The 23,219-nt window shown below is 49.2% G+C and overlaps 1 protein-coding gene across 3 annotated transcripts in view; it reads right to left on the minus strand.

Annotated features, from left to right (window-relative positions):
• Window positions 1-23,219, minus strand: part of RB1 (RB transcriptional corepressor 1) — a 2,466,185-nt gene that overhangs the window by 1,549,401 nt on the left and 893,565 nt on the right. For all 3 annotated transcript variants that reach the window (XM_069639386.1, XM_069639387.1, XM_069639388.1), the window contains exon 13: window positions 4,643-4,759. In XM_069639386.1, the coding sequence (XP_069495487.1) occupies window positions 4,643-4,759 (117 nt within the window). The remainder of the gene's footprint in view (window positions 1-4,642; window positions 4,760-23,219) is intronic.

Genomic DNA, 23,219 nt, shown 5'->3' on the forward strand with positions numbered 1-23,219 from the left:
AGGGTTCCTATGGAAGACGGGCAGACATAGGATGGCACTGTCCACACTGCCCCTGCCCAATAGGTTGGGTGGTATTCAGCTCCGGGATCTAGAGAAATATTACTTAGTGGCTCAACTTAGTTTTGTGGCCAGATGGTTATAAGACGATGTCACAGCTGAAACTACTTTGCTGCAGCAGCTAGTTACCACGCTGCGGCTGAATGAACTCATTTGGGTGCCCCAAGACCTCCTAAGCTGCTAGCAAACCTGGGAAGGCAAATCTGGCACAGGACCAAAGCACTCTTACACTTAGCACACCCATACTCCCCCAGAGATTCCAATGATCTCTGATTTATTTTTATAAAAGTAGCAGGCGCTGCTGTCCAGAAAGAACAAGGCAAGATAACATGTTCTGAGATGAGAGTTTGCAGCACACGCTTTTTACTCACTGTACCTTTCACAGAGGAGAAATACCCATTTGCATATCAGTCTTTGTCCCGGCCACATGGGCAGTCCAGCACCGAAATACTATGGCAATTCCTCTCTGAACAAGAGTACCACCAGCAACCCCATACACGTATTTCAGCCTTGTTGGGCATCATCAGTGAGGTGAAGCTGTGCCTCTCTAAGCACAGTGAGCAGGGAGCCCACGTCTGGTTGCCCCCAGGTAACTTAGGGTGACCAACCCCAAGTTCCTTGAAAATATTTCGGTGCTGGCATAAACGCAGCTCCACCGACTACCGGCTCGTGGGGATGGATGAACTTGTGTACATAAGCTGGAACGTGAGAGGGCTTGGCGACCCGGTTAAGCGGCGGAAGTTGATGCTTTATATAGAGCACCACAAAGTTCAAATGTTGTTCTTACACTGGATGTAAGGGGCTGGTGAGGAATTGGGGCAGGAATAGCGTTTACACCACATATTCTACACAATCTAGGGGGTAATGATTCTGCTTCATAGCTTTTTCAGCATAAGAGGGTTGACTCAGAATTCTTATCAATGGCTAATTTCCCTCACCTAGTGAATCCCCCAGCAGCTTTGCTGGACTCCTGGAGTTTATTTTTTTCCACTTGGTAAGAGTGAGAGCTTTTTCCCTACTCTTACCTGTGTTTTGCTATATGTTTCTACCCGTTTTTGTGATTGTGGACTCTGAAGTACACCACTTCAGTAGCCCCCTTCTTTTTGTGTGTCACACAGCACCTTCAGTGTCGTGACACAAGGTTGTCTTTGAGACTTCCCCCGACTCCATTTCTGAGGCGACTACTGTCCCCCAGAAAAGGGTCAAACTACCACAGATCCAGTACACCCCATCTTCCATGGAGTACTGGAAAGGGTTAATTCGTATCCCTTTTTATCTGTACCTCCTAGAGCATTGTTTAGCTCTTTTTAACATTTAGACTTGGCTGGTGGCAGTGGTATCTACCCTAACTTTTCTACCGCGATTATATTCGATACCCGTGGTACTGTTCTTTGCTGGGTTTATTCGCCATTTCTTTTTGTTAAAGTCCTTCTTGTGTTTTACTTTGTGCTGCAAACTAGGTTTGCCTTCTTTGTTCACTGTCTTTTGGCGGGCTTCTGCTCAGAAGCCCTCCTCGAGGTGCCTGGGTGTCTAGGTGGGGTGAATGTGAGGGAGGGGTGTAGTCACCCCCGCACATGGTATCCTAGGAAACCCAAGTCGCACTTTGTCATGATTGGACAGGGTAGTTGTCCAGGCTGGACAACCCCTCTGCTGGGTGATTGACAGCCAGGCTGTGTGAAGGGGGGTTTTTCGCATAAAAGGCAGGTCTCTTGGGCTAGAAGTCAGAGTCGCCACTGGAACTACAAGGAACCGAAGCGAAGCAGAGAGAATGACGGCTGCTGCAACTACCCCGTCCCGGTGAAGCCCTGCTGCAATCCTGAGCTACCTTCCCTTCAACGATCAGAGAAGATCCAGTCCGGAGTCTTCTTCCCTTGAGCTTGGTGGGGATAACGTTTGCTTCCTTTGTTGACAATATCCAAGTACTCCTGGCAACGTTGAATCTTGAACTGTGACTGTGTGATCCTCGACAACAGGAACCGGGTTCCACTTGACTTTGGCCCAGGCCTATTGACTTATTTTCCTGTCAACAAGTGTTCTCTGATTCTGTCTGCCTTGCCAAAAGTATTGCCTAAGAGTTGGGGGCAAAAATCACTTTTGTTAACTCAGGTGCTAAGTGTGTTTTCACCCCAGTAACATTTCTTTCCGCGGATACGCGTATCTTTCATAAGACCGAACTGTCATTACTGTCAAAAAGTGATCGCATATGTATTCCCGGTAACGTCTTGTTTCACAACACCGGCCCATCAAACCATGAGGTACTTACCTTGAGTTGTTCTGCACAAAGAGAATTGATTGTGTGTAGTGTATTTTACGTGTGGTTTTACTTTATTATAAGTGAAGTGTTTTGCAAACAGATGGTTTAGAAATAAATGTACTTTTACTTTAACCAAAAACCTTTAGTCAGTGGGCCTCATTACGAGTTTGGCGGTAACCATGCCGCTATTTGCGGCATGGCTGCCTCCAAACTCGTTCCAACTCTGGCCTGGTGAATGGAGCAATTACTGGTCCATTCCAAGGTCGGCGGGACCGGTAATTCCCCATTTCCATTTGAGCCCCCATAGGGCTCAATGGGAAGGGGGAAGGCGGCAATAACGGTACCGCACATTGCGGTACCGTTATTGACCCCGGTATCCCTTTGCGGGTCCCTTCCTTAATGCCTGATAAAACCAGGCATTAAGAAAGGACCCGCAATGGGAACTCGTAGTAGGGCGGTAAGGGATTACCGGCACCAGTGCCCTTACCGGTGCCCGTAATCCCTTACCGCCCATATCGTAATGAGGCCCAGTGTTTCCTTGAGTCACAGTAATTGTGGTCCTTTGTGTAATTTCTACTACTGTTCAGTTGCTCTTGAGATAAGTCTGGCTGCTCCGCTACTGCTACCACTAACAGTGTAGTACGGGCTTGTACCAAAGGTGAACTTGTATTACCACTTGTATTCTTAATTGTGTGTAGTGGTCCCCAAGGGCACTGCACAGGATTCTGCCTAACAAGGAGATATGGAGTGAAATGTACGCACAGACACGGGAGGTCTCTTATAATGCCCGGTTTCATCTCATTCAACTAAAGGTGTTGCACAGATACCACTATACCCCTGCCCGACCGGATGCTCTTTGCCCCTACAAACACTGGTTGCTGCACGAGATATGATGGTGATGCAGGATATTACCATATGGTGTGGGGATGCCCTACACTGGATAAGTATTGGAGGGATGTATGTACTATGCTTACAAATATGACTGGTTACAGGTTGGATGCTACTCCCATGCAATGCCCTTTTCACATATTTGATGGTTAGATTGGACGTGTGCATATGCTAGTGGGTTTAAGTTTGGTATTCGCAGTGCAATGTCTGTTATTACATTGATCACGCCCTTCTTTACCTACTACGGACTAGTGGTTGCGAGCCATGACATGGGCCAATGATGCAGAATAACACTGGCCTGCTATGCAGCTGGTAGCGACCCACCATAGAGACATGGCAGCCCTTCAGGGACCATCTTACACGCAAACTGGAAAACTGGATAATCCCACATAGACCAAGGATGGACTACAGGCTTGGGACTATTCAATGTATCCGACTCCCCGAGGGCGGTAGTTTCGTCCACAATGACATGTGTCGCATTGTTCAGTGTGTAGTGCTCTTTGTTGTTTAACATTTTATCTTTCTCCATATGTACATTTCTGATCACCTGTTTATACATGGGAAATGGACAATGCTGATGCTTTTCAAACTAGTGTGTAATGATTATGCATCATTTTAAGCAAGTGCTTTAATAAATAAAGGTTTAAAGAAAACACCCAAAAAAATTAAACTGTATTTGCCTTGGATAGTCTTGACTATCTCAACTGACTTGTTGAACCACCTCCAACACCTGTGTAACCCCAGTATTAGTGTAGCTCTGTGAAATGCTTGCACACCTGGTACAGACCGAACGCCATGGTCTCATTGAAAGCCTAATCTTGACTTGGTATTGGCAGCCAAACAACCAAGGCTTCCTGCTCGGTATTGGTCTACCCACCTAGAGCTTTAGCCTTTGGATGCATGCATACTGCTGCACTTGTTGCCTACACTCCTGTCTGGTCCTCAACAGTCTTCTGATGATGCCAAATATCTTTGGCCTGAAAGTTAAACTTCCTATCTCCATTCTGCGTGTTCACAACCAGAAACTTGTCTCCCCCTCCGCCACACACACATATACATAGCTTTGCTTTTGAACTGTGTTCCAGTTGTGTACGTCTCCTCACACTTCTAGCTTCTGCTATATGATTGTACTCTGGAATCGGTGTTTGTATGCACCTATTGAGTCATTATGCACATGTACTTTTCATGTTACCCTTTCCTGACACAGGAGACTCAGTCTGATGCCACCAAATTTCACAGGGCACCGTGGAGAGAGCTGTAGCAGTGGGTGGCAAACAGGTCAGTACTGTCTAAACCTTTTTCCCTAACAAGCCCAAGGTTCTATTTGATTTGGCCACAAATGTAAACAATAGTGCTTTCATAAAATGCCTTGTGTATATGGTCAGTGTGTATAGCAAATCAACTGAATACATTTAAACAACAATAATGAATGCATCAAATTACCTCAAACCCAATTTCAGCACAACCTTGACCAACTGCTTCAGCAAACCTTTCTTTAAAAATTTTACCAAGATGGTTTACTCTCTCCAAGATGTCATTTGTAGGATTTGAAGTGCAGTTCTTTAAAGAAAAATGAATAAATAATGAGCAAAAATGAAGGCTTTCATTTTAAATAAACTTTAAAATAACATGGATCCTAACCATGTGACACCGATGAGTCAATATTTCATTTACATCATGTGAAACGGGTGTCAAAAGTTACAACACTTTTTAAGTCCTAGCTGCTTTGTTAAATAGTTTTAAGTAAAGTAAAGCATTTAAAGCAATTAACTCCAAGAATTGGGACATATCTATTAGGGGGAAAATATAGCAACACAGTTGAGGCTTGAAAAGAAAGGATCAGAAAATGAACTCTTGCCTTGTCTGTAAAACATCAATTACAAAGTCGGATACTCCCTCCAAAACCCGAAAATATTTTCCCTTTAAATGTAGAGGTTCGTCCTTCAAATAAGAGAGCGAAGAGGAAATGGCGATGTACCAACAATTTTGCAGCTACCAGGCTTTTAAATGTAAGTAGTATCCGGTCTGTTTCGGAGATTCATAACAAATTGATTAATTTAAAATCGGTGAACAACATTCTTAGTTATTTTTTTACCAAAAGTTAGTCACGATCAGTCTAAGGGAGCAGAATCAATCATGACGAATGTACACTTGCTGACTGTTCTATTGCTCAGCTCTTTTGATTAAGTAGTAAAACATCTTAACAAACACCCCCAATCCTCGTATTTGCACACTGTCACAAATACCGACAGGCAGGGGGAAGAAGTAGGAGATATTTGCATTGCATTACCTGGGGTTTCATGGTAGAATGGGCAGGCGAGGCAAGTGGGAAAGGAACAGAGTGTTACATCTGGGTAGGACCAGTTGGTTTGGTTTAATTATTGTAAACTTAATTACAAGTTACTCACTGCAGTGACTAACAAACTCTTAGTCCCCTTTCCTCATACTGCATGGGCGTCCCTTCCTAGGCTCGGTAGATGGAACCTTTTTCACCAGAAAAACCTTCTTCCCCTTTAAATTTAGAGGCGCGCGTGGGAGTGCGGCCTTGGGAGCATGCGCTACCCTCACTCCTCCCACTGGCGCCACTCCTCAGTCCCCCTTGACGCGTCGACAATATTTAACATTGCCTAATGACACCAGTATTATTAAGGGGGAGGATGGAGGGACATCTGGAGGAAAGGGGACTAAGGACTAAGAGTATGTTAGTAACTAAGGTGAGTAACTTATAATTACTCTTACATCCCTTCCCCTTTCCTCCATACTGCATTGGCGATTACAACTGAATGTAGCCCCAATATGGAGAGGAGAACCTCCTTAAGCAAACAAGTTCCTTAGAAACTCCTGTCCGAAGGCCGCGTCTGACTTGGAGCCGGCGTCCAAACAGTATTGCTTACAGAAAGCCGAAGGGGTGGCCCAGGTGGCCGACCTGCTTATGACCTGCCACGGAACCTGCCGCTGGAATGCGATGGCCTTGGCTCTGACCATGTGAGCGTGCATGTTGGTTGGCCTCCTCCGCAGCCATCCATCATGCAATAGAAGCCTTGGATGCCTGATAACTGTGTCTGGAGCCCCCAAAGGTGACAAAAAGTGTCTGACTTGAGGAATCCCTTGGTCCTGTCCAGATACAATTTCAGAGCGCGTCTGACATCCAGACAGTGCAATACACTCTGAGCCTCGTCTTTGGGGCCAGCGAAGAATGTAGGTAAGACTATTTCCTCGTTTAGATGGAAAGCGTAGGGTACCTTAGGTAGGAACGCCGGGTGAGTCCGCAGGACCACCTTATCTCTATGGAAAGTGGTTTAGGCTTTTGATGCCACCAGAGGCAGGATCTCGCCGACTCTCCGAGCGGAGGCGAGTCCTACTAGCAGAGCGGTCTTAATGGTGACCAGCCTGATGTCCGCGGACGCCATTGGCTCGAATAGTTTGTGTGCCAAGGCGCCCAACACCACATTGAGGTCCCACATTGGGTGTGGCTTCTTGATAGGTGGGTAAAGCCTGGACTAGCCTGGCAGATGTTTTGTGACTATCAGGATGGACGAGCGGAGAAGACCTCCTCCTACAAATTTCTGTAGGCCCCTATGGCTGCCAGATAGGTGCGACATGCGTCCACCTGTAAGCCTGAGTGTCAGAGTCCACCCAGTGACAGAACCCTCTTCATTTACTCTCATATTGGCTCCTGGTGGCCTTGTTCCAAGCGCCCTGGATGATCTCCAGGTTTGCCTGTAATAGGTTCAGGTGCTTGAGGGTGATCAGCTCAGGAACCACGCTGCAAGGGATATTTTCTGAGGAGCGTGGTGGAGAACCCTGCCCCCCTGCTGGGACAGGTGGTGTGCTGGACCCAGCGGAAGGCGAATGGTTAGTCTGTGAGGCTGAGCAATTTGGAGAACCACGGTCCCGCCGGCCACCAAGGAGCTATCAAGATGATGCTGAGGTGATAAGCTTCCTTTATCTTGTCGAGTACCCTGGGGATCAGGGTTGTGGGAGGAAAGGCATAGGCTGTCATGCCTTCCCATTGAAAGTGCAAAGCGTCTCCCAGAGAGCCGGGGCCCCGTCCCTGCCAAGATGCAAACTGATGGCACTTCCTGTTCTTCCAGGAGGCAAATAGATGGCCCCATGTGTTGAAGACCCCCTGCAGCACCTGGTCGTTGAATTGCCACTCGTAATCGTCTGCTCCCAGTCTGCTGGGCCTGTCCGCTTCCAAATTGGCCTCCCACTGGATGTGGACAGCCGTGAGGTAGATGTTTCCAGGGCCCATTCCCACATGCTGACGGCTAGGCTGAACAGCGGAGGGGACCTTGTACCCCCTGCTGGCTGACACAGTACATGCTGGTGGAATTGTCGGTCTGGATCAGGGCGGTCCTGCCCGCAAAGAGCGGAAGGGAAGGCTCTGAGGGCTAGCCAGATGGCCCTGAGCTCCAGCCAGTTGATTTGCTACCCCTCCCAGGTCCAGACTCTGGACGCTGTGGCTGCCCAGAGTGGCTCCCCAGCCCTTTAGGGAGGAGTCTGTCGTGATGGTGACCTGCGGGGGCGGCTGCCGGACAGGCTTGCCCGTCCGCAGGTTGCAGTCCTAGGATCACCAAGTGAGGTCCGAGTGGAGAGAAGGCGGCATGCTGACCAGCTCGGCTTGGGAGCCCCTCTCCTGAGTCCATGAGGCTGTGAAGTGCAGCTGTAATCTCATCTGGGGTCTCGTGGCATGGCCAGAAGAACCGCCACCAAGCCGAGGTCACTGCGCTGGTAAGGAAGTGCGTTGTGGCCCTCTTGATGGCCGTTATCTTGTCCTCTGAGGGAAATACCTTCTCGGAGCGCCTGTCCCAGATTAGGCTCCGGAAGGCGAGGCTCTGTGTGGGCTGCAGCTGAGACTTCCTGAGGTTGATAGTAAACCCCAAGTCGTGGAGTGTGTTCATATGCGCAGAGGAAGTGTGGGTAACTCCCTCCGGGGATCTCGCCCTGACGAGCCAGTCGTACAGGTACGGGTAAACATGGTGGCCCTGAGGGGGGCTGCCAATGCATTCATGAGTCTGGTGAATACCCTGGTGGCTGAGTTGAGGCCAAAGGGTAGAACATTGTACTGGAAATGACGGCCCATGATCCTGAAGCGTAGGTAGGAGCGGTGTGGCTGCCAAACCGGGATGTGTAATTAAGCGTCCTTCAGATCCAGGGAGCATATCCAGTCTCCCCTGTCTAGTGTGTCTGCAATGAGTCCTGGCGTAACCATCTTGAATCTCTGGAGAGGTTGAGGGTGGATAGGTCCAATACAACTCTCAGGCCAACCTGGTTCTTCTTATGTATGGCGAAAATCCTGAAATAGAAGCGTAATCCCTCAAAAAAGGTAGCAAGCGATCCTCTCCAGAAAGAGCATGGCATGATAACCTGTTCTGAGATGAGAGTTTGCAGCACACACTTTTTGCTCACTGTACCTTTCACAGATGGGAAATATCCATTTCACAGATGGGAAATATCCATTTGCATATCAGTCTTTGTACCGCCCACATGGGCAGTCCAGCATCGAAATAGAAGCGCAATCCCCTCTGGGAGGCTAGTACTTCTTCCACCGCTAGGCTCTGGACGAGTGACCAGATCTCTGCCAACAGAGTTGCTGTCCCAATCGGTGGGATGGGAGGAGGGAGGAGAGGGAGGTATCGGTAGACGGTACCCGATGGATACTATAGATATGATCCAGGGGTCCGCAAAGTTCTGGCACCAGAAATGCACGTGAGAGGCAAGCCTGTCACCCACTGGAGACACGTGGACCTGAAGAGATGCGTCATGCCTTTTTTCCTTCTGAGGCTGCTGCTGAGGAGGGGGACTGTAAGAATCCCTTGCCCCCCCCCCCTTCTGTTGCTTGCACCGGTGCTGACTCGGCGAGCGGTCAAGTTATCTCGACCTCTTTTCCTGGAATCCCCAGACACGCCAAACACCCACCCCTTGTCAAAGCATTGATGCGACTGGGTGTATGCCTGGGGCGTGGCCTTTGTCAGGATGGATAAAGATTTCACAGTCTGTAAACTGTTCTTTTTACCCAATTCCTCGGTGGTAGAGTCAAAGAGGTCACTACCCTCGAACGGAAGGTCCAATATGCAATCCTGGACGTCAGGGTTCAACTTAGTAGCCCGAAGCCAGGCCATCCTTCTCATGTCTGTGGCGATGCAGATGGCCTGCCAGAGGTATCGATGTGGGCCACAGTGGACGCCATGATGTCCTGCGTTACCAGCCTGGCTTCTCCTAGACCTGCTTGAAGCGTGCCTGGCTCTGCACCAGAGGTTTCGGGAGGAAGTCTCATTTCCCGCCAAAGCTATTGGTTAGCGGCTGCTAGCATGGCATCCGCGTTGGCATGATGCAGGGAGGCATTGGAGTACAGCTTCTCGCCGTACGTCTCCAAAATCTTCTCCTCCTTGCCTAGCAGCGTCAAGGACCAGGTGGCCGAGGACAACTGAGGCTTAGAGTAGAGTGATGCAGCAGCAATCACTGAAGAGTGCCGTTGAGGGTGTGCCGACAACAAGAGTGCATCCCCCTCCATCTGTCTTTACTTGGCATTGAGGCACCGATTGACAGGTTGGGCTGAGTGTGGCTTGAGCCACCCCTTCTTGGCCAGTGCCACAACATCCTTCTACATCGGGATACCTGTTTTGGTAGGGGGTCTTACGGTGAGGACTTCCGCCTACATCGCGATACCTGTTTTGGTAGGGGGTCTTACAGTGAAGACTTCCACCAACAACCCCTCCTCGGGCTGCTCTACCTCGGGTTGAGGAAGGGCCAAATATTCTGCCAAGCCTGTCGTGGAAGGCCTTTGCTGACGACAGCGTGTCAGGGTCCTCCTCCTCATCCGGGTCCACCAGTGTGTCCAGGTCTGGAGCGGGTGGAGGGGTGCCACAGGCTGCCGTGTGGAGACTAGAGGCTGCTGTGGAGGCTGGTGCGGGACCGCCTGTACTGGGGGAGGCAGGGGGGCCGGAATTGAAGGATCCAGCATGGGCAGTGGGGGCTGCACGGGGCCTGTGGCACCGAAGCCATGGGAGGAATGAATCTGAGGGGTTTGCATCAGTGCCAAGAAGCTTTCCAAGAACCTGTCTTCAGAGGCAGAAGAGGCGGCAGGATATATTGACGGAGTGGCTGGCGGATGCTGGGGCCGGAGCGCATTCTGTCTGGGTTGCAGGGGGAACCTGCCCTGCGCTGCTGATGGATAAACTGTAGGCCACGTACCTGGTTGACACCAGTCCCACCTTGAAACTCGTTAACCCGCCTGCTCTGTTCCTAGGAGCGGCATCGGACGAGCGGCTATGTTGTCTGGCACAGCGGCCATTTTGTCGAGCTGCGTGCCAAAGTCATGGTGCATGGCTCCCTGGGCCCGGCCTCGTCCAAGACTCTTGGTGGTGGAGCATGAGGCGTGTGTGGCCCTCTGCATTGTCACCGGACATGTCGCATACGCCCCCTTGGACATAGAGCCGGTACTAGGTCGTTGCCCCTCGGTTGTACACCCGGTTAAAGACCATTGCAGTCCCTCAGCACCGATTCCGGAAGGATGCGACGACCCCTCGCCCGTGAGGCCGGTAGCTGGACTAGCCTCAGTGTGCATGCTGGTACAAGAACCGGAAAGGTTCCTCCCGCTTGGGCGTTTCCTCAGGAAAGTGTCGCCCTTATGGGGTGCGATGGAAAATAGTGACCCTCCCTTGGGCCTCGATCTCTGCTTGACAAATTTCTTCAAGAACTCTGGAGGCGACCCATCGAAGAGCTCCCTTCGCATAGCTAGCCTGTTCTTCAGTGAGCATGGAGTCAGTGCGTCACAGGCGGTACAACCTTCCCAGCCATGGTCGAGGCCAAGGCAGCAGAGGCGAAGAGCGTGGGGATCAGATGTAGGGAAGAGCCCCTTGCCAGCTGGACACCTGCTGAAGTCGACATGCGCCGGGGAGGTGCGTGACGCCGGAGGACCAAGTACCTGAATGACAAATAAAGACAAAAAGAAGAATAATCCGGGGAAAAGCGCTTGGAATTACATGGCAGGGCCAAACCCAGGAGCGCTGGTGAAAATCGGCCCATTCCCGTCAATGCGGAAAAGGGGATTAGGGAGTGGCGCCGGTGGGCGGAATCAGGATAGCGCATGCTCCCAGGGCCGCACCCGTGTGCCTCTAAATTTAAAGGGTAAGAAGGTTTTTCTGGTTAAAAAGGTTCCGTCTCCCGCCCCTAGGAAGGGACACCCATGCAGTATGGAAGAAAGGGTACGGGACGCAAGAGTAACAGACGCATGCCACAAATACTTATTTCCTTTGTACATGGCCTCTTTCCGTTTAGGAGATACCATTTGCATGAGATTTGCTACAGTTTATATTGCATGTTTTGACCACACCAAGGACCATGAATGCAGCCTGTGCAATGTTTGTTACTGTTATTCAAAAACGAAAAATATTGCATGTTTTGGCTATTTAAAACATTTCTAAAAAAGCCATCCTATTTTATCTTAGTTTGAATACTTTATAAAGGAGTTGAAGTATTTTCCAACATGGAGCGGTTGTATGTATTATTGACCAACTAACTGCGAAACATTATGTGGAGGAGAGCTTTGTCTTGAAGGGTAACAATATAGTGCAAATGTAGGTTAACTACAGGACTTGTTGACATTTGTAATATCTTCCTATATGTGATGCGCACTTTCCGGCCATGAGACCCTTTGTCTTGTAGAGCAAAATTCACCAAATTTATTTTTTCCTCATTGATAGTTCAGAACTGCACTTCTTACCTCTAAATAATGTGGTGCTCGATGCAAACAGCACATGTGCAAGGTTTTGGCTATATCCAACATATCACATTATCCAGTGGTGTGTGGAAATGTTGCTGAATGCCATCCCCAAGATGGCGCCAAAACTATGGTGGGATATCGTGTTGTGCATAAGCGAATCTACAATTATACAGGCGTTGAGATCAAGGCTTTGGTAGCAGAGGTCCTTACCACTGGTGGATCTTGGTGTAACTTTAGTCATGATCCTGGATAAAAGGAGGACTCCTGCAGCCATTCAAGAGATTGTTGAAGCCAAGACTTCTACGAAAAAGTGTACGTTGCAGCTGACCAGCATTGCCTCCATCCAAGTCTCTGTGAAGCCTGGCTCCTCTACTGATCACTGATCTCTAGAAGGCCCTTGTCTGTGCTCCGACTGCTGGACTAGTGGCAGAAAACATATGCCCCCTTGTTTGAGGATCATACCTACTGAGCCTTTGAAAGTGTCCCATGGACCACCCGGTCGACTGGACACGTTTTCTCCTAGGCTACCTCAATGCAGACATCGTTGTTCCGAGTGCATCCTTAGCATTGTGCAGATCCTCAACTTGGTTAACAAGACGCCAGCCCCAGCAGTTTCAGTCTTCCTGACTGAAAATCTGTTGTGTAGGACCTGCTCCTTTATCTGCACACCACAAGGGTCGTCAGTCGCCTGCTGTGCATGGTGACTCCTGCTGCAACCAGTCTTCATCATACCCTACAGGTCTCCCTGTTTATCTATTCTGTGAAGGTTGTCATCCTGTTTTTCCAAGGGTGTCCAGCTGTCCAGTCTTCAGAACCTTATCACAAGTGTCTGGTACTGCGGACTAGCCAAACCCAATTTTGAAGCTGAAAGTGACCTCTGCACCCACATCCACTGGACCTACCTCAACCAGACACTGCATAGAAGTGGGCCCATTGGATTCCAGAAACCTTGAAGTTGTTGCTGAAGAAACTCAAAATGAGGGTGGTCAGTTTTCATAGCTATTACCAAACTCCGGCCGTGGGTTTGTATGGGTGGAACGTCCTAACCTTTACACGTTCCTGGCTAAGTTGGTGGTGCTCTGGTCAAGGATTCCCCACCTTCACTGGGCTTTCCCTAGAGTGGTAAGATTCGGAAATAAAATTGTAAGAACTTAACTTGGGTTAAGCCGTGGGTTGTCTACCTAATTTTCTACCTGTGCATACTAGTTTTACATTACTGTTTGTTCTATTTTTCTCACACACTTTACTACACATACTGTTAAGCCCCTGACTTTGCTATTTCAGAGGTAAAGTGCTGGGTGTTCTGTTAGCAGAACCCCTAATAGTGAATACATATACGGATACGGATACGGATATGATAGTAGTTGTGTGATAAAACCTACCTAGGCGCTTAACTGCTTACAGTGTATCCTAAAGGCCTAGTAAATAATTGCATATTTTTGTAATCTTCTGTCTAACAGGAATGATGGGAGTGTTACAACCACATGTCTAAACCAAATAACTCCTCTACGAATCACAACACAGATTAATGAGAGTATCATATTCCAGTGTTCTATATAGGACATCCTTAAAAATAACCCAGACGCCAACTAATCTAGTTCACTCAATCTTGTGGACATCTTAGCTGCCTTCAAAACTATCAGCCACAACATCCTGTTTAAAGGCCATCAGATTAAAAAGGTACATGCAGTTGGACCCTCCTGCCCTTTCAGGCCATGTCCCTGCAACCTCACATATGGAGTACCCTGAGGATCTACTCCATCTCAAACATCTACACTATTCTTCTCCTAGAACTTGAGAACTCTGATCTCGCATGCATCAACTATGCGGAGGATCGCCAAGTTGTGTACAAGTTCACATATGCTTTATCAAGAACATCGGCCCGTGACATATGCCTTGTGCATATTGGCTCTCTGGATAATGGCACATATGTTAAAAAATAACACAACCAAAAATTATTTCATGATTGGAAGGGCCAGATCAACAGATCACACACCATTCACTTGGCTTTTGGAAATGGATTCTTGCCCTTTGCATATAACAAGAAATAGTTGCTTTCCTGTAACTGTAGTTCTCTAGCATTTGTATGTTCCATAGATTCACATGCTTGCATATTTCCTGCTGTCAGACTGGAAATTCCCCTACGTAAATGTAATGAAAAAATTCACAGCACTAAAATTGCACATACAGACCACAGAGAGGATCGAGGTTGTATCCCATCCACCATGTTTTGGTTCTTTTCTGCTTCAGCCAATGAGGTGGAAAGGGCTTTAGCTTCACCCAGAGCAGACATCTTAAGATTCAAACCCATAATCGAGGGATTGGAGGTATTGTAGGAGCAGACCAGTCCCCATCTGGTAAAGCCGGAGTCCGGAATATCAAGAGTGACATTCATTTTTGTGGTTGGAGGGCACCTCCTGCAACAGGGCCAAGGCTTCAGTCTTCTTATCCTCAGGGAGGAATTAAAAGATGGGCACAAACCTATACCATAACTCGCTGTCGTACCTTGACAGGATGGAAAGTGCGTTGGCAGACTCGAATGTTGAAGCTGCCATAGTGATAATGTGCTTTTTCCTGCAGCATGTAGCTTCTTACCCTCTGGGTCCAGAGGAAACAAGAACGAAGAAGAGGGGTCTGAAGACCTCTTTCTAAAAGCGGACGAGACCAACGAGTCAGACAAGGACTGGGACATGAAGCAGCTAGGGACCAAGTCTGGAACCCAGTACTTCTTCTCAAACCGGTCACGCTTAACAGGAGTGGTATTAGGAGTGGTGACAAATCTAGTGCCATCGTCACTGATTCTCGGGAAAGAAGCTTCTCTTATGTGGCTAGGGAAAAGCAGAAGCTACCCGACTCTAACCCTGGGTGTGGCTATCTGCAGCAGGACCACATAGGGTAGGAGAAACTCCAGAGAGGCAGGAAAACACAATGAAAATAAACCTTCAGATGTTATTCTTAATGACACCCATGTGCCTTTGCAACATGCCTGTATGGCTTATTGCGACGCAGATAAAGAATTCCCAGGTGTTCTTGACCAACAACCTTATTCACCTTTTCCTCCCTTCTTTAGTACTGAGACGAGGAAGAGGGATGGAAAAATGGGGAAGATCAAAAGCGATAAGCCAACGCGGCGTTCTAGTAGCTGGAAAGTGTTAACTAAATTATATCTTACTCACCCTAGTGACTAAGGTACTCCTAGTTCATAGTCCCCTTTCCTCCATACTATATGGGGCGTCCCTCGCTAGGGACAGGAAACAGAACCTTTTTTCACCAGAAAAATTGTCTTCCCCTTTATATTTAGATGCGCGCGGGGGCTCACCTTTAACTCCGACCATCGTCACCACTCCTCAGACACCTTTGACGCATCGGCTATATTACGATTGCCTAATGACAAAGGTTTATTACGGGGAAGGATGGTGGGCCGTATGGAGGAACAGGGACTATGGACTAGGAGTACGTTAGTCCCCTCCCCTTTCCTCCCTAGTGTAAGGGCAATTACAACTGAGTGAAGCCCTGGGGAGGAGTTGCTTCTCTAGGAGAACAAGTTTTTCAAAACTGCCTGGACAAATGCTGCTTGTGATCTGGTGCTGGCGCCCAAGCAGTAGTGCTTGCAGAAGCCTGATGAAGAAGCCCAAGTAGCCGCCTTGCTGATCATCTTCCATGGAACTGGTCTTTAGAAGGCCACACCCGTGGATGTGCATGTTCGCTGGCAAAGACATGTGCTGCCCTTTGTATGCTTCCTTGATAGCCATCACCATCCACCTTGCTATTGACGCCTTGGATGCTTGGCCGTCTGGCTTTGACCCACCGAACGTGACTAGCAGGGCATTCGATTTGCAGAAGTTCTTCGTCCTGTCCAGGTAAAATCTCAGAGCAAGTCTGAAATCCACACATGCAACTCTTTCTGTGCCTCATCCGTCGGGTTTGGAAAGAAAGTTGGAAGTACTATCTCCTCATTGAGGTTAAAAGATGGCACGACCTTTGGAAGAAATGAAGGTGCGTCCTTAACACCACCATGTCCAGGTGAAATGTGGTATATGGTTCTGATGCTACTAGCACCTGTATCTCATGATCCTGCGCACTGAGGTAAGGTCAACCAGGAGAGCAGTCTTTATCGTAACCAGCCCGATATCCGCAGACGCCATGGGCTCGAAAGGCTTGTGGACCTGGGTGGCCAGCAACACGTCAAGGTCCCAGACTGGGTGCGGTCGCTTGACAGGGGGATACAGTCTGGTCAGACCCGCCAAGTGCTTTTTGACCACCGGATTGGACGAGGAGGAGGAGAAGAGGTTATCTCGAGAGTTTTAGTAAGCCAGATAAATGACAGTTTACCTGCACACCTGAATGCACCAGATGAACAGAGAAAGACAGCACATGGTCTAGTGTGCATGCCAGAGGATTTACCTCGTTAGACTTGGCCCAGTGACAGAACATGGTCCATTTGCTTGCCTGGCAGAGCTGCTTCTTGCCCCTTGAATGATAGCCAAGTTGTCCTGTGACAAGTGCAGACGTTTTAAGGTGACATGTCCGGGAACCAAGCTGCTAGTGCCAACTTCTGCAGAGCGGGATGAACCACTACCCTCCTGCTGGGATAGTAGGGGTACTGGTCCCAATGGAAGGGGGACTGGAGGTTGATCCGACAATCGGAGGAGTTCCGAGAACCAAGGTCTGGCTGGCCACTGTGGTGCTATCACGATGAGATGAAGGCTCCGCAACTCCTTGACCTTGCAGATGACCCTGTGAATCAACAGGGTTTGGGAAAAAGCATATGCTCACATGTCGTTCCACTGAATCTGCAATGCACCCCAAAGAGAACCTCTGCCTTGTCCCATCCAAGACGCAAACTGTTGCCATCTCCTGTTGCTCAGGGTATCGAATAGGTCTAGCTGAGGGTGGCCCCAATTGATACATTTCCCTCAGGACACCCTTGTTCAACTTCCACTTGTAGTTGTCAACCCCCAGCCTGCTGAGTCTGTCCGCCTCCAGGTTGGATTCCCCAGGAGGTGGACTGGTGATAGGTAAATATTATTTGACAGTGCGCACTCCCATATGTCGATGGACAGCCTGCAGAGGATAGGAGATCTGGTACCGCCCTGCTTGTTAATGTAAAGCATGCATGTGGAGCTGTCTGCCTGAATGCAAACGGACTTGTTGCTGACAATGGGGAGGAACGCTTTGATAGCAAGCCAAATGGCCATCTTGAGCCAGTTGATGTTTTCTAGTTCTTCCGTTTCGACAGATTCTGTGGACACTGGTTGTCCAGGGTAGCCCTCCCCCCCCATTCCTCCAGGGATGAGTCTGTGGTAATGGATAGTGGCTGTCTGAATAGCCTGCCCACTAACAGTTTGGCCTTTGTCCTCCACCATGAACGGTGCAGTGGTATGCTGACTAGGGCCGCTTGAGAGCCTGTTTCCTGATTCCAAGATGCTGAAAAATGTAGCTGCAGCCTCATTTTGAGCCTTGTGTGTGGCACCGCCAGTAGACAAGCCGTCATTCTTCCCAGCATGTGTTGGTACCACCATGCAGAAGCTACTGGTCTGCTGAGGAAATACCCCGTGGCCTTCTTGATTGCTGTGATCTTCTCCTCGGAGGGGAAGATCCTCTCCAGCTCGTATCCCAAATTAGCCCCAAGAATGTTAATGACTCAGTGGGAAATAAGTGATTTCTTGAGGTTGATGGAGAACCCCAATTCGTAAAGCATGCGCATAAGGATCGCTGCCGTGCGCTGACTCCCTCGGGCGACTCCGCTCGTACAAGCCAGTCGTCAAGGTATGGATAAAGGTGGTGGCCTTCTGCTCTGAGCAGCACTGCCACTGCATTCATTAGCCTTGTAAAGACCCTCGGGCCGAATTGAGGCCAAATGGGAGGACCTTGTATTGGAAATGAAAGCCCATTATCCTGAAACATAGGAAGGAACGATGGGGCTCACAAATAGGGACATGCAGGTAAGCATCCTTCAGATCCAGGGAGCACAGCCAGTCTCCCCCACACAGGGTCTCCGCTATCAGTAAAGGAGTAACCATCTTGACCTTTTGAAGGGGTAGGGAAAGGTTCAAAGCTAAAAATTCCAGTACAAGTCTCAGGCCAGCCTGGTTCTTTCTCTGTATGGCAAGATGCAGAAGTAGAAACCTGTACATCGCTGTGAGGTTGGGACATCCTCAACTGCCTGGCTCGCTATGAGTGAGCGGATCTCCGCCAGAAGATTTGCCGTCCCAATCTGCAGGATGAGGGTGTGGGGAAGCGGATATGGAGGTATCGTTAGGCGGAAGTCTCAGGAAACCACTGAGAGAATCCATGAGTCTGCGAGACCTTGCCAACCAGGACTGAAAATGAAGGGCAAGCCTGCCCACCACTGGGGAACTGCGAATCTGGATAGCATGTCACTGTTCCTTCCGTTCTGAGGCTGGGGACTGGAAGAAACCCTTATGGGACTATTTGTGCGGTTCCTGTTGGTGCTGGCTGGCCGACCTGTCAGGCTGCCTAGTACAGCGCTCCTGGAGGCCCCGGAAACCACTAAAGGAACAACCTCGGTCAGAGTAAAGCTCTTACAGGCAGGCTTAGTTAATATTGCAAGATACTTTGCTGTTTAGGAGCTATTTTTCTTCTTGTCAAGCTCCTCGTCTGTAGAGGAATGGAACAAGTTCTCTCCCTCGAATGGCAGGTTGAGAATGCGTTCCTGCACGTCAATGTTAAACTTGGTTGCCTTAAGCCATGCAGTCCTCCTCATATCGGTGGCGACACATACAGCCCTGCCTGCAGTGTCTATATGTGCCACTGTCTACTCCATGATGTCCTGGGCCACTATCTTTGCCTCTTGTCAGACCTGCCTTGAATCTCACCTGACTGTGTGCCGGAAGCAAGGGCAGGAATTCTGCTATCTCCCTAAATAGTTTTTAGATCAGGCTAGCTAGCATGGCGTCAGCATTAGCCTGCCGCAGGTGGAGAGTAGCATTAGAATAGATCTTCTTCCCATAGGCCTCTAGGAGTTTGTCTTCCTCGACTAGCAGGGCCAAAGTAGGTGTAGACATGGAGGCTTGTGGCTTTGCATACATGGAAGCCGCTGCAATAAACTAAGAGTGAGGCTGCAGGTGCACCGACAGAACGAGGGAGTGCCCTTCCGCCTGCTGATATTTGGCATCCTGGCAGTTGTTTGTGGGTTGTGTAGAGTGGGGTTTTATCCAGCCTTCTTTGCGCGACACTCAACCTCCTTTTGCAACGGAATACACGTTTTGGTGGTTGATGGGGTGGTAAGCACCAGGGCCTGCGGCTGCTGTATCCACAGATACTGCGCCACTCCCGCCAGCCTTTGATGGAAGGCCCTAGCTGAATAGTAGGTGTCTTGATCCTCCTCATGCCTTTACCTGCTGCTGTGCTCTCCCCGCACCTTGCATCAGGTAGCCAGGGTCGGTATATCGCCCCCTGCGTGGATGTAGTTGGATATGATACAAGTCATTTATAACGCACCTGTACACAAGGGTCTCCAGGCGCAACAAGGGAGGGACGGCAGAGGGAGGACAAGACAAACTCTTACTGGGATTTGTTTCATTCAGATTGTGCAAGAACGAGAAGTACAAGGGGAAAGGGAGGGGTATATGGGGGAGGGGAGGGGAAAACAGGGCAGAGTGTCTCTGGGTAGTGCAAGGAGAACAAGGACTGTAGGGTTACACTTACAGCCCCCTAAGTGTGTGGTAAGCCCAGAGGCATTGCAAGGATGACTGATCAAGAAAGCCTGGTACCCAGTGAGACTCAGAGTAGTCAAGCAAACAGTCAGTACAGCAGACAAGTAGGTCAGATAGGTCAGCAGGGGAGGGAGAAAGAGGAGAAGTGGAAGGTTTTGAGCTGCTTCTGGAACCTCAGGTGGTCCGGCTTAAGTTTGAGAGGGGCAGGGAGGCCATTCCAGAGGGAGGTACCTGCAGAGGAGAAAGACCTACCCCTCCCCCACTCTCTGCCTCGAGAAGTATCCAACCATTAGAGAGCTGGAGCTAGCTGAGTGAAGTGCTCGATAAGGAAGGTATTTTGGAAGAGAGCATTGGATGTAGTGCGTCCCCCAGCTCCAGAAAGCCTTGTGGACAATGCAAAGGGTCTTGAACTTGATCCTTGCAGCCACCAGGAGCCAGTGGACAGATTTCAGTCTTGCAGACCTGTTCTGGGTTAGTTGCAGAGGGCGGAGAGTAGAGGAAGGCAGATAGAGAAAGAGGATGTTACAGTAGTCCAGCCTTGAGAGAACTAGGGCTGTGGAGACGGTGAGCTTCTGGGGGAAAGTGAGAGAAAGGGAAGAGTCCCTTTGAAGAGGTGCAGCTGGTAGTGGGACTTCTTGGCAATGTCCGAGATGTGAGGAGAGAAAGAGAGAGTGGAGTCGAAGATGACACCAAGGTATTTTGACTTGCAGGAAGGCAAAGGTAGAGGGCCCAAGGCGGGCGGCCAGAGTGAAAGGGAAAGCAGGGGCAGGGGTCCCAATGAGAAGGCTCTCCATCTTACTGGCATTAAGGGAGAGATCGTTGGAGGCGCACCAATCCTGATATCAGTCAGGAATGAGCAGGAGTGGAGGCTGAGGTGCACCAGGTGACCAATCCCCACCATGGCGTGCGCTCTGATCCCTGCACGCTGGAATGGTGAGGCTCAGGATGCGTTGCCATTTTGTCTGGCCTGGAGGCCATCTTGTCTGGTACGGTGCCAAGTTCTAGCTGCATGATGACCGTTGTACTGGGACCAGTCTCTGCCTGCTTGCTTGAATGCTAAGGCTCAGACCTTCCCTGCACCTCAGGCAAAAGCCTGGGAGGCGGATTGCCCTTGGCTATGTCACCAATAGTGCACGTGGTACTGCGTTTAAGTGCCCCCTCGGGTTTGCGCCCTGGTATCAGAGGTAAGCCCCTTGGGGAGATCCCCGGTACCAGAGCCTTGAAGCCCCTTAGCGGTGGGACCAGGAGGATCCTTGGATCCCTCAGCCGTATGGCAGGTAGCTCGTAGAGCCTCGATTCCCTTGCTGGTGGTAGGGCCTGGAAGGTCCCTCCCTCTTGGACGCTTCCCAGGGAAGGAGTCGCCCTTGCGGAGTGCAATGGAGAACAGTGCACCTTCCTTTGGCCTGGTCTTCTGAATGACAGTCTTTGATGTGCTCCGGTGGTGATCTTGAGAACAGCGCCCAACATCTGGTCAAGCGGCTCTTCGGCGAATGCGGCCTGATCGCATTGCACGCTGAGCAGCCGTCTCAGCCTGTGGCTCTCGCGAAGGCACCAGAGGCAAACCGCTTGGGGATCTGACGTGGGGAAGGAGACCTCGCAAGCCAGACATCTGCTGACTCCCGCAGCCGTCGGTATGCGCTGGGGAGGGGTGTGGTACCAGAGGACAGAGTACATAGGACTAAGAAATTAGCTAGATTGAAAAATAAGGGAAAAAATATCCCTGGGGAAATTGTAGCGTGGAATTACGAACATAAAATATGGCCTCAACCACAGCCTATGGTGAATGAGGTCCGATCCCGTTGTTGCGGAAAAGAGGGGAGTGGCGCTGGTGGGTGGGAAGAAAGGGAATGCATGCTCCCAGGGCCACGCGCCCGCGCACATCTAAATTTAAAGGGGAAGACAATTTTTTGGGTGAAAAAGTTTCCGTTTCACATCCCTTACGAGGGAAACCCCATACAGTATGGAGTAAAGGGGACGGGACTTAGAGAGTGTGCTGGGTAATTTAAAACAAACACAGCTGAACAAAATACGAGTGAGAGGCAGAGACTGCAAGGAAACGCAGCTTGTGTGTGGACGCAGGTTGGAACACCAGAGGCAAGCACACTTTGGAAGACAGCACAGAGGCTGACAAGAACGGCATACAGAGAGAGTGGGCTAACAGAAACTCACTGCTTTTGCTATAAGCAGCTGGAGCCGCCAGAATCAAAGGAAGATGAAGCAAGTGCCAAACGGCTAACAAGACGCACCCCCAATCAGCGAACAGAAGGAGAAGAAAACGGAAGGATGTGAGGAACGCTGGAGCTGCCTGGTAACCCCAAAGAGAGCGAGTGGGTAACTGGAGCGCTTCAGAGTGAGTGTCACATATCATTAACAGTATGAGAAAGCCCATTAAAGTCATTGGGGTAACTGATACAAAAATGAACAGTTTTAAGAAAGGGTCGGTGACCCAAATCGTGGCAAGAGATTGATACAAAGACGAACAAGGTTAAAAATGGGTCGGTGACCCAATACTTGGAAACACAGACTGATACAAATACAAACGGTGTGAAGAAAGGGTTGGTGACCCAATATTTGAAAAGAGTTGTTGATACCAATAAGAACTTCGCTGAGACAGGGTTGGTGACCCGAATACTGGACACGCATTATTTCTTGGATGAAAGATAAAGTGAGCAGAGAATGGAAAAGCCCAGGCAGGATAATGAACCAGGCAAAAAAATGAGTCTGGAGCACACCCTTGAACGGATATAAAGCCCTGCCAAGAGAGTAAACCAGGAGTGAGAAGAGAAACCTGAAACTGTGGAACAGTAAGAACGAATACAAAAGAGACCCATAACCCTTTTAAGGATCAGTGATAAAGTTATAATACGTGGCAGGGGAGTACACCAGGGGAAAAAAAAGTAACAGTCAAAGGAAAAAAGAAGAACCATACCTCTTAAGGTTAGATTCAAGAAAACTATTTAAAAGATACTCAAGGGAAGCCTTATTCCCCCTGCAATATATTGGATGGTGAAAAACAGAAGGAATAAAGGGAAAGCTAGTTTCCTTAAACCGTGGAAGCATAATAAGTGGAGAAACTCAAGGGCGAAATCGTTCCCGTTGAAACTGTGTTATCGTATAAGGAAAGAGACGGATGAAGAGTGGGATAAACTGAATATATAAAAACTGGCTTTTAAAAGGAGACAAGGGAAGAGTCTACTTCCTTGAACTGTGATAAAGTGACTTTCAAACTACTAGAAGAAATCTAGGGGAAGGGAAGGCCCCTTTCCTGGTGGAACTTTATTCCTTTGTTGTGGACACCTTTAGGTTTTAAACTGAGAAAGCTACTAGTATCTAGTTTACAGAAATCTCCTTTTTTTATACTATATATTGAGTTTAGTGTGCAATGGTCAGTTTAGGGTTTTGGACACAAGGTTTTGGACACACAACGGAGGACAGTCTTTTGTTGAACATCCTGACATAGACGTTCTTTCATTTAGTTGAGGCAGGGAAACCCATCTATCCCTAATCCTAAGAGGGGATTTCTCCCAACCCCTCTTTGTTTTGTGATCAGTAAAAGTCTGTAACGAACACTTAACATGCCTCTATGTCCAAGTCTTACTCTTGATCCCTTACA

The sequence above is a fragment of the Ambystoma mexicanum genome, chromosome 7q (assembly GCF_040938575.1).
Source record: "Ambystoma mexicanum isolate Mex_15411 chromosome 7q, UKY_AmexF1_1, whole genome shotgun sequence".
In the NCBI taxonomy this organism is placed as follows: Eukaryota; Metazoa; Chordata; class Amphibia; order Caudata; family Ambystomatidae; genus Ambystoma; species Ambystoma mexicanum.